Genomic DNA, 12,418 nt, shown 5'->3' on the forward strand with positions numbered 1-12,418 from the left:
TGTTACCCATGAAAGCTGATGCCCAAATTAATCTGTTAGTATTTAAGGTGCCACAGGATTCCTCGTTTTTGTAGATACCAACTAACACGACTACCCCTTAGACAATTTTTAAGATATAGGTTATTTTATTATCACTTGGAATACAAAGTAGGTACATTCAGTTTTCTCTTTTACACTTAAATCTTAACATTTCCTATCTGAAAGAATGAGATGCTCCCTTCCTCAAAAAGCCATGAATGAGTTCACCTAGAATCATCCACTGTACAGTGTTAGCAAGCAAAATACCATCTTCCAATGAAGACAAATTAGTGAAACAGGCTTTCCCTAATATTTCCAGTGGCAAAGCTCTTGGGGTTTAGGTTAAATATTTTAGGTAAGTAATCTGACCTCTTAACTCAGACATAGGAACCAAAAAAAGTGTGTCGAGAGCAATGTCTTTTTGTCACTTACATATAGTACTAGAGTTATATCGTCAACTAAGATGTTTATTGACAATGTGAATTATGAAACAGCCTCTTTTCTTGTTTTGTGCTATCAAGTATACAGTTTTTACAGATGATGTTTTCTCCCCTATCCCATTTTTCCCTGCAGCCTTTCGTTATCCTCAACTCAATGTGTCTCAGTCAATGAAAACTTCCTGGGTGAGAACAGGTATGTACATTATATAATGGTAGATAATTGTGTGATCATTTTTGTTAGCTAGGACCTGGATAATGTGATATTCGAGGTAACTACTATATTTAGGTCTGAATAAACTCCAGAATCAAAGAACAAATAACCTGGAACTGCAGGGAAATGCACTTTTTGTGCACAGAATGAACTGTTGCAATTCCTTGTTTATTGACTCAAAAATTAATTTATATTTAAAATGCAGTTCATTTAGAGTACAGTATCACAAATCAGGTATACAGAGGGTGCAGTCTACACTAACTGATATTTAATTTTGATTTTTTAAATGTTTTTTTTACTTTTAATATTTGATTTATTTATGGTACCTCACACAGAAAGGCTATGTCACAGAATGCAAAGAGATGGCATATAACTTAAATAATTTTAGAGACTGTAATGCAGCTCCATTTCCATTTCCTCCTAATTAATTCCTAGCAAATCTCTCTAGTTTAAGCTAACTGACCTAATTTGCTCTGAATATAATCCTAAACCAGTAGGAGGTCATGCTTTCAGTAACTATGCTCTTCAAGTGTAGAATATATTTCCTGCTATTATTTGTGATTCTCAATCTATTTGAATTTTAAAAAGGTGAAAATATTCTCTTCTATTTATTGTTCTTTATCACTGATCATTTATATTGCTGTTTAATTCTGAGGTACTTCATTTGTGATGAGAGCTGGTAGAAAGATATTTATTTTTTGTGGTTAAATATCTGGGGGGAGAGGGGAACCCAGAATTTCCAGGGAATTTTTTTCAATTGAAAAACTGAAACAAAAATGCTAATTTTGAGTATTTTAAAATAATTTTGACTTCAGAAGAATCCAAAAAGATACAAACATTGTACTGAATATCCAATCAAAAATGAAAATTTTAGCTAAAAATATAAACAATTTTGTTGAATTTTTAGTAAAATCTTTTTTAGTTTTTTAACTTAAAAAAAAATTGACCAGAAAAAATTGACCTCTGTGAAAAATTTTCTGCACTTTCATAAAAAAAGTTTTCACCAGCACTGTTTGTAAATTATATCTTTGATTCATTCATTTCTGTTGCTAAAAAGGACACAGATTGAACTTCTGTAGTCCAGCACCCTCGGGACCTGATTTGTACAGCTTTGGGACTGATCAGAAACTAACACCATTTTATGTGGCTGAATCAGATTCAGTTAAATCATAGGGGTGGAATAAGTAATGGGAGTCATCTTAGAAGGCAAGGGAGTGAAGCAGTGGTCCCTCTAGCCCTGGAGGGAGTAAGAGATGTGAATGCTAGTGGGAAGGGGGTCATTTTAGAAGGTAAAATAAAAAAAGAACAAGTTAAAAATCACCTAGAAAAGTTAGATGCCTGCAAGTCACCAGAGCCTGATGAAATGCATCCTTGAATACTCAAGGAGCTGATAGAAGAGGTATCTGAGCCTCTAGCTATCATCTTTGGAAAATCATGGGAGACAGGAGAGATTCCAGAGGACTGGAAAAGGGCAAATATAGTACCCATCTATAAAAAGGGAAATAAGAACAACCCAGAAAACTACAGACCAGTTAGTTTAACTTCTGTGCCAGGGAAGATAATGGAGCAAGTAATTAAGGAAATCATCTGTAAACACTTGGAAAGTGGCATGGTGATAGGGAACAGCCAGCATGGATTTGTAAAGAACGAATCATGTCAAACCAATCTGATAGCTTTCTTTAATAGGATAACGAGTCTTGTGGATAAGGGAGAAGCGGTGGATGTGGTATACCTAGACTTTAGTAAGGCATTTGATACAGTTTCACATGATATTCTTATCAATAAACTAGGTAAATACAACTTAGATGGGGCTACTATAAGGTGGGTGCATAACTGGCTGGGTAACCCTACTCAGAGAGTAGTTATTAATAGTTCACAATCCTGCTGGAAAGGTATAACAAGTGGGGTTCCACAGGGGTCTGTTTTGGGACCGGCTCTCTTCAATATCTTCATCAACGATTTAGATATCGGCATAGAAAGTACGCTTATTAAGTTTGCAGATGATACCAAGCTGGGAGGGGATAGGTTCATAATTCAAAATCTGGAGGATAGGTTCATAATTCAGAATGAGCTGAACAAATTGGAGTAATGGTCTGAGGTAAACAGGATGAAGTTTAATAAAGACAAATGCAAAGTGCTCCACTTAGGAAGGAACAGTCAGTTTCACACATACAGAATGGGAAGTGACTGTCTAGGAAGGAGTACGGCAGAAAGGGATCTAGGGGTTATAGTGGACCACAAGTTAAATATGAGTCAGCAGTGTGATGCTGTTGCAAAGAAAGAAAACATGATTCTGGGATGTATTAACAAGTGTGTTGTGAGCAAGACACGAGAAGTCATCCTTCTGCTCTACTCTGCGCTGGTTAGGCCTCAGTTGGAGTATTGTGTCCAGTTCTGGGCACCGCATTTCAAGAAAGATGTGGAGAAATTGGAGAGGGTCCAGAGAAGAGCAACGAGAATGATTAAAGGTCTAGAGAACATGACCTATGAAGGAAGACTGAAAGAATCGGGTTTGTTTAGTTTAGAAAAGAGAAGATTGAGGGGGGACATAATAGCAATTTTCAGGTATCTAAAAGGGTGTCATGAGGAGGGAGAAAACTTGTTCATCTTGGCCTCTGGGAATAGAACAAGAAGCAATGGGCTTAAACTGCAGCAAGGGAGGTTTAGGTTGGACATTAGGAAAAAGTTCCTAACTGTAAGGGTAGTCAAATCCTGGAATAAATTGCTCAGGGAGGTTGTGGAATCTCCATCTGTGGAGATATTTAAGAGTAGGTTAGATAAATGTCTATCAGGGATGGTCTAGACAGTATTTGGTCCTGCCATGAGGGCAGGGGACTGGACTCGATGACCTCTCGAGGTCCCTTCCAGTCCTAGAATTCTGATTCTATGCTCCTGGAATCTGTTCCACAACAAGAAAGAAGAGGAGAGGGGATAGTTGAGAGAGAGGCGGGGGGGGGGGGGGGAGGAGGGAGAAGGGGAGACTGAGATAAGGAGCCTCTCATCTTTGTGAGAGAGAGATCAGGGAATGGGGGTGTTCAGTAAGAGCGGGTCAAGTTAAAACCGCCTGAAATGGGAATGCCATGAGGAATTCTTTGGACAACACCGTTATGGCAAGAGGCTTCCACAGATATGGCTTAAGGGGCCTACATTGGAAACCTCCTTTAAAAGGAGCATAGCAGGAGTGGGCTATGTGTTCCAGCCACCAGCTTGCTTGGAGACCAGAGTCAAAAAGGTGAGGTACAAAGTAGAAAAGCAGCTGCCCAGCACAGATAAGCCCTAAAGAATTTAGAACCTTACCTGTGTATGGTTACTTCCAAGTTAGTACATGGGCCCATGGACGTTAGACCCTGTCTGGATCCAAAAAGGCTGCTGCTGATGGCATTGCTCAGCGTGGTATTCCTTCATGGTGTTTAATGTCATCCCTTTAACTGAAACTGGCTTGACTGCTCTACAGCACTTGCCTCCCGGATTGTCACAGCTACTCATGCTAACCAGTTTCTGTGCAGTAGAGGACTTGTAGACTTAGGCTCAGGGCTATCTGAGACGAGAAACAGCAATCACAATATACTTTCTCCTTACCGTTCTGTTCTTTCTATCCTATTTTATCATCCTGTTTATATCCCCTATCCATATTCACCACTGACTCTGTGACGTGTGAACTGAAAATTATGGTTAACATTGAAAGCAAGTAAATCAGAATTGGTTATAACTTTGAATTCTTTATTCCCTTCAACTTGTGTTTTGATTATGTGTTATGTTTTCATATATGTAGCTTTTTTGGAGATAAGGTCGGTCCCTCGTTGCATTTGTTCTGGACCAGTCTAGCTCCCATGAGGTTCAGCATTTTTTTTTTTCCTTTTAATTCCCCATCTTCCATTGCAAGGTGCAATTTCCACCTGAGCTGGGAGGGATTAGTGAGTGAATATTTCAAGGCCATGCTTAAATTGTCCAGCAGAGGGCACCAGAAAATGATCCAAGACCTACAATTGAAGTTGCATAAAACACACTGAGAACTAATGCTTCCTTCTAATTTGTTAAACTCATCCTTCTAATTTGTTCTTGTTTTTTTTTTTAATGTAGTTCTTCTGGGTGTTGTCACTCAGCAAATTCAAAAGGAAGTGTTTCAGGCTGAGATGGAGCGGAAACTGGCACAGCTGTTCAATGAGGCATTAACCAGAGCGCGAATATGGAAACGGGCCACGATTTCAGGGAACATCATTGTGCAGGTACTAACAGATCAGAGATGGGATCTGTGTGCGCATGTGTGTGTAAGCAAGAATAAACTATTCAGACAATAAATAATATTTAGCTTCAGGGAAGGAAGAGGTGGAATGAAAGCATCTGTCTTATGCGACTGATACATAAATCAGGTTCTGCTACTTTCTTTTCACTGCCTTGTTGCCTTTTGAACTATTACCTGTGGTCATAGTGAAAACTACTGGTTGTAAATGTAAAGTAAGTATTGTGATTCTAAAAACAATCCTGAGAAATAGCTCTTAAAAGCAGCCTACTTTAAGAACTGACTGAGTTTAGTTGAGGTGTTACAAAAAGAAGAACCAATGCTGTTCTGGATCAAAGATTGCTCCCTGTGTAACCCACACACCTAGTGCCATGTAGTGGCACTTAAACCACTTGCAGCAAGAGATAAGAACAAGGGAGCTCTAGAGCCTAAGCTGAGAGCTCAAGCTGTAGAGGCTCTTATACTCAGCTCCAGAGGTCCCAGTTCAAATGTGGCCAGTGGCAGTTACACCTGCTGCTCAGTTGTTTTTTTTTTTTGGGGGGGGGGCACCACATGACTCTTAAAATATTTCTAGGTACTCTGTCGTGTTTTGTAACAGTATGGAAGTATGAAATAGGCTGAGTTCTGGCTAGTATATATGCTATGCAGGTAGAAGACCTTGCCAAACAAAAGAACTTATTACACTTTTTAACTGCCTGTTTGGTCTGATGTGCTCGGTCATAGTAGTTGCAGTGAGAGAAAAAAATAACTCCACCACACTTGGCATCCAGGAAGCCCCTCCTATGCTGTAATATCTGGAAATGGGTGGTTCTCTATACCCTCACTGTGGCAGCTGTGGTTAGCTTAAGCAAAACACAAGTTCTGGCTGAAAAGATTTGAAAACATAACCTTTTCCCTTAGATTTCTAGCTGTCACAGATGGTCCTTTATGCACCAGATCCACAAAATGAAACCCAGTTTACCTTTTTAATAGGGAGGTTGGTTAAAAATAACGTTGCCAGCTAATCTATCAACATTTGACCTCACAGTTACTGGACAGGCAGTTGAGACCTATCATTTTCTTTCAATATAAACCTGCAGTTTTCCCTCCTGTTTTAATTTCCAGATGTTTGAGCGGGTTTGGCCTAAAAGAAGTATCTGTTCTAGTAGAAATTTCTTTTGCACCATTATGGTGCACTGTGAATACAGTGCCCTGTTTCAGATTTTCAGTTCTTCCTATTGCACATTATTATCTTTCGGCTTCTTGATATAAAATAAGCCTTACATTTTACCCACGAAGATGTTGTTACATTGAATATACATACAGTCGGGCTGCATGTAAAAAGTTACAGTTTTATCCGTTAGGTAGTAAATCATGTCCAGGTTTGTTTGCATTCCCAGATTGAGAGAGAGATCCCTTTCTAGTTGTAGCATTGTATTTTACAGTGGGAGAACACACCGCTTTACTCAGAGAGGTGGCTTTAGTTCTGCTGTATTCTGTGGGCCAAGTCTTAGGTCAGGTCTGCACTTAAAAAATGTAGCTCAATCTAGCTATGCTGCTTAGGACCAGCTACCACCTCTTGGAGAAGTGGGTTATCCACGTTGATGGGAAAACCTCTTCCGCTGATATAGGAAGCATCTGCTTTAAGGTGCCCTGTAACATCACAGCTGCGTTACAGACATGGCCCTAGTCTCCAATCCTGTTCCTTTGCGCTGCTTCACTGGAGCTATCAATCTTCCTTAACAGGGCAGCAGCTGGAGTCCCCTAGTGATGAGCCAACATAGCCTCCCACTGCACCTTGCAACCGTTGCTTGGTTCCCTAAGGATACCCAGCCTTTCATCACCACTTTTATCAAACTTCATCACTGCTTTTACTCAGCACAACATAGGACAACATCAAACCTCCATAGCCAATTGTGTTAGGCAAGGTGAAGGAGTGTGTTGAGAAGGGGGCGGTTGAAGGAGGGAAAAGTTTCAATAGTGGTGCATGGGACTTGTAATAATGTTAAAGTATGTGCCTGTAGGTGAAGGAGGAGAAGATATATACTGCCAGGGAGGTTAACTTTTCATATCCTTGCTTTTGTGGGCTAGTGTCAGGCATGTTGTGTATGTATCAGCTCTGACCTCTTCACAGTGAAGTTCTGTATACTTTATATATCATGTTTCCAACAGCCTTTTTGGAGCATAAGTGACACCTGGAGTCCCCTCATGTAGTGGCTGACAATTACCTTGCCTTATCTCCTGGGTCACCTTCCTAACTATCAGAAAGTGGACATGTTTTGTTAATTTTTTTTGTTTTACATTCAGTTGTTTGCCAGTACCCATTTAGAAGATACACAGGGGAGAATCTTTTTGAAAACACAACTCTTCATGTGTCTTCACCCAAATTTGGATTTACAATCCTAGGATGAACATGGAGTTATAACAACAAAGAGTCTTTGTAGCATGTTAAAGAGTAACAGATTTATTTGGCTGAAAGATTTTGTGGACAAAAGCCCACTTTATCAGATTCATGGAGTGGAAATTACAGAGGCCTCTCTACTCCTCTGAAAATTGCCATGCAATTCTAGTCTTCATGCTATGTGAGTGAGAATTCTGGAGCACATACTTTGAGCCTGCATGTAATACAACATGAACATTTTTTCTCTCTACCTACCTGCAGTGTTTTTTCTTCTGTAAGCAAGAGTATCTAGTCCAGTGCACTGTTTCAGTAATGTGACTTATATGTCTTCCCTCCCCGGCCCTCAGACCACATCTTAGACTGTGAAACTTTGCAGTGTTCCCCTCAAAAATGATAACGTTCTTTTGAGTTGGACTGCTCTTTGCAGATAGCCAGTTAATGTAGTAATTGGGTAACCTTGACGTTTTGAGCATCATCAGCTGTTTTAATAAAGGAGTAAGAAGCATCTTTTCATAAGAATTGTTCTTTTAATGTTCGGAATATAGAGCTACCACATCATCTCCCTGTCCTGCCTCTTGCTGCAGTTCATTAACAGGATCTGCTAGAGCAGCAGAATTTTAGTATATACAGTGATGCCCTAGGTTTGCCATGTAATGATTAAAGATGAGGTGGCAGAAATGTAGGCATGAGCCCAGATTCCTCAGCCCAATAAAACTACTCCGCACCGTTTTGAGGATTCCACTGGTGTAAGGGACTCCAGGTGTTGCAGAGTAGGCCCTGTGCCATCATGCCCAGCCCTGGCATAGTGGGGCACATGTTGGAGACCAGGCTGTCTGAAGTGTTGTTGCATTCCATTTGTCCATTGACTACAGAACGGTCCTTGGGGCCTGTTGCAAGTTGTGGTAACATCATGCCTCCCACTTCAGCTGAGGATAATGGGGCATAGACATCAATTCTCAGGTGCAATAAACCTCTAAATTTTGCCGCAGCAGATTCTGCAGTTTCCCATGAATAAGACCGTGAACTGATTTGGAGAGAGGTGGGTGTGCCCGTCCAGAAGACACCATGACGCAATTAACAAAATGACCAGTCTGTGCATGTTTTTTATGTTCAGCCTTTCTCTTATACTGTAGGGTAGCAGCATGTAGGCCTGCCAATGAGGGAGGAGGAGAGCAAAGGGGGTATCTGACCCAGGGCTCAGCAATTCAAAAGGGCACAGGACTTCCAGCCACTACTACTATGACAGCAGTGGTGGCCGGAGCTTCGGGACCTTTAAATGCCACTTCAACCCCAGGCAGTGCTCTCCTGGCAGCGCTGAAGGGTTGGTGTGGGGGGGGAGGGGGATGTATCCTTTAGCCCAGCCCTCTCTTCCTAATGCCCTACCCCTTTTGGGAGCACAGTACTGCCATCTTCCCCCCCCCCCCCCCACACACACACACCTTGCCCAGGGGTCCTGCAATTCTGCTGCCTCTCCCCTCCCCTTCACCCTGGCAGCTTGTGTTGCAGAACATTATGCATTGTTCTGATAGCTCTGCTATCCTACCAGCCCTCAATAGAGTGAAATAAGAATGCAGACTGCCATTTGCACTACACTGTTTGTTGTTTCAGTTCGGAGGACATTTGTCCACTGCAGACTAGACTGAGACCACACATTCATTTCACTTGTGACAAGCCACTTTAGAACTGAGGTGTAAGGCACTTCATATTAAAACACTACAGCACTGAGCACTGTGGAAAGTGAAGTGCTTTCAGGGAAGATGAGGAAATTGTCAATAAATGCTGTCACCATCTTTGTTTTTCTTTTCTATGCTGTGAAAGCAGAACGGGCACCATTGGGGGCATGGGGAGGGATATTTGATTTCTTAATAAATATGTTTATCAAAGAACTTACCTGGGTAAAATCACCTTTTTTAAGCTAAACACTTTTGAACCTTTCATAAAAATGAGAGACTTGGACTGACAGTGTCTAAATGACTCCTCTTTTCTCCTTCCATTCTTTCATCTGAATTGCTCATATGGTAGCACTTTCTTTTAGATAGGTGCCTAAAGCCATAACTAAACACAGGATTTACTCCTTACAGCTACTTATTACAGTAATTACTCGTTTAACATGTGCCCGCTTAACATGTTTTCACAATAACACGATTTTTTTTTAGGGAACATTTTTCAAATAACACGACCGTCCTCGAAATAACATGAAAATAATCAAGTAGTGGACTACTTCGCATGGCAGTATAATTTGGTGAAAACAGTGGTAATACTCATGAGTGGATGAATTCACATGGTCACAGTGCTCCTCCGCTCACTCACATGTTTATCTTTGTGTTTTAACAAACCACGGTGACTTGTGTTGCTAGATATCTAATGTTGACATTGACGCAACAAAAAAATTGACACAGCCACCATCGCCTGAAACGCAACTTCCATCTTTTCCATTATTTTTAATGGGAAAATTGACCCCGCATAGCACATTTTTGCTTAGCACAAACATTTTCAGAAACACATCTATAGTGTTAAATGAAGAATTACTGTATACCCAACACAATCCCATCTATTTTTATAGTGTTTCATAGAAAATTTCACCTTTTATAGCTTCTTCATGCAAATGCCTGGCCTGCTCTGAGTAGGTAACATTACATCATACAGATTTAAAGACACTTGACATTTTTATGAGTAGACTGTCATGTCAGCTCTCATGCACTTTTACGAGGCAGGAGGCCATTATGCACTATTTAAAAAAACCCAGATGAAGCTCATATTACAATAATACTTAATTGACTTTAGATTGAAATGTGTTTCTTTTGACTGCTGTAGAGAACAAAAAGGTGAATCCTAGAAAAGAATGGCAATTAAGGCTGTTGCACAAAGTGACAAGAGCAATAATGTTCTCAGGAAAACTACAGAACTGTTAACTAATATTAACCATGTGAGTTATTTATCTAGGAATCAGTATGAGAAAATAATAATTATATAGCTATGGCAGCAACATTGATATCGTGATTGGGTTCCATTTTTTCACCTCAGTGTTATTAATGCATCCTTCCCATATTGGAAGCACATAATCTCTAAATAAAGATTGAGGTTACTTGGGATTTTTATATTTTTTATAGAAACTTTTTAAGAATTTTCACTCTGACTTTTTGGTTAGAGTGCTTTTGCTAAATTTGTTACTAGCTGGTGATCCACCTGTTAGTTTACTGCTTGAAGAGTCCTGGTTTGATGAACCAGAGTTTGTTCACCAGAAAAGTAGTGGCAGCTGAGAGCCTGAGGGACCCATCCAGCACATGGAGGTGTTCCTGGCAGGAGTGTTTGGGTGGATTTCAGAAGGGAACTGTAGTGTTTCCATGTATCTTAGACTTCCCGTAATGCCTTCAGCTAGAGCCAAAGTCCTCACTCCCCTCTGCCTTTGACTGTTGGACAAACTTCTTCTGTTTTGGCAAACCAGATCTCCAGCTGGCAAAATAGAGGTGGTTTGCTGGCTGGCGTAGCTGCAACAGGAAAAGACCTTGTAGCTAGCTCTCTATAAATGTATTTACTTGTCCCTCCCTCCCTCCAGCTGATCCCTCCCAATATGACAAGGGTCCACTTGTGTGCATCCAATTGCAGGACCAGGGTCTGAATGCCAATTTGGATGAGTATTTGATTCTAGTCACACATACTGAAACACATGGACCCAACAAGATTAGTGAAGGTCTGACACAGCTGCCAGCATTTACATTGCACCAATGTATTTCTTGGCTTTGAAGGTTTATGTCACAACTTACTCAAACCTAAAGTAGACTTTGTGTGTTGCTCATTTAACATATGGTCCATGCCGGAATGCCTGCTAAGTAATTCAGATCATGATGTAGTTGGACTTAATTGCATTAATGTTTAAATCCTATTTTTGATAAAACAGAATATCTCTTTGTACTTTTTTCCTGTGGGATGTATATAATTCAAAAACAGAAGTAATCCTGCTGTTTACTAGCAAATTGGCAACTGATTATAGGATATCTTGGCTTGCCGACACAGCATAAATGCTTTGAGTTCCTCCACTACCTAGATTTTCCTACTATAATTTATGAACTGGAATTGGTTGCCATGGCAACACTATTCACTGACCTATGGTACTCTTTTGGAAACATTTTTTAAAATTAATTTTTACTGACACTGGAACAAAGTACAGCTTTTAGTCTGCAGAGGTTAAAGCATGTGTCTCATATTAAACAGAGAAAATGTGATTTATGCATGCAGAAACTGAGTGAATTGCCCTGACGAGCTTTTTTAATGATTGAAAATCTTACTTTTTTCATATTCTTCCTCTGCCTCCTCCCTCACCCTCAAAGCATAGATATAAAACGCTTTCTCTTGCTTCTTAACACATGGAAAGCATCTCCATTTGTCTGGAAAATGTGCTTTTGTCTGGAAATTTCTATGCATCTGTGCTGTCTTTAGCATGCGAACGGACAGACTTTCACAGATTATAAGACAAAAATAATTCAAAATTGAACAGATGACCTCCCTGGGAAAATAGTGTGAGACTTATTACACAGAAACTATATGCATAGATAGATACACTGCAGACTATACTTTGTACTATGAAATATATCTAAAATAATACTTAGAATGTAAAAGTTGTAGAGAGATCCAGACTAGTAAATTGAGAATAGTTTAATAACACCTTACGAGATGCCACAAATGCCACAATCCCGTCACTGAAAAAGGCGGCTGTGTTGAGGGAGCTGTATATGCGGCCCACAATGATAAATAGTTTGAGAACCACTGAGTTGGTCTGGTACTCAGCTGGCAGAAATGTTGAGGGACAATGGGAGGGATATACTTTTATGGGTTTCTTTCTCCAATCTTCTGACCGAGAAGAAATCTGTCTTGTTTCAGTGTTAGAGCACAAAAACTAAAGAGTATATTCAAGATATATTTGCTTCAAGCTTATTAACACTCTTATAAGAAAGGATCTGTCAGTGACTTCATCGTAACTTGATGTTCTGAGATGGAATGCTATAGCTGATACAACTGTGTGAACTGGAATATTGTGATGCATTCCTTAATAACTGTTTGAGTATTGGAAGCTGGAGAGAGGAGAGGAGAGTAGTTTGTCTTGCTTTCATAAGCCCTGTTCCTGTAAACAC

The 12,418-nt window shown here is 40.1% G+C and overlaps 1 protein-coding gene across 4 annotated transcripts in view; it reads left to right on the forward strand.

The window, feature by feature from the left end:
* The window catches only part of KIAA1549 (KIAA1549 ortholog), a 185,933-nt gene that overhangs the window by 109,546 nt on the left and 63,969 nt on the right, over nucleotides 1-12,418 (forward strand). For all 4 annotated transcript variants that reach the window (XM_075939458.2, XM_075939447.2, XM_075939453.2 and 1 more), the window contains 2 exons: nucleotides 592-651; nucleotides 4,750-4,895. In XM_075939458.2, the coding sequence (XP_075795573.2) occupies nucleotides 592-651; nucleotides 4,750-4,895 (206 nt within the window). The remainder of the gene's footprint in view (nucleotides 1-591; nucleotides 652-4,749; nucleotides 4,896-12,418) is intronic.

Source organism: Pelodiscus sinensis, chromosome 1 (assembly GCF_052426305.1).
Source record: "Pelodiscus sinensis isolate ZL-2025 chromosome 1, ASM5242630v1, whole genome shotgun sequence".
Lineage (NCBI taxonomy): Eukaryota > Metazoa > Chordata > Testudines > Trionychidae > Pelodiscus > Pelodiscus sinensis.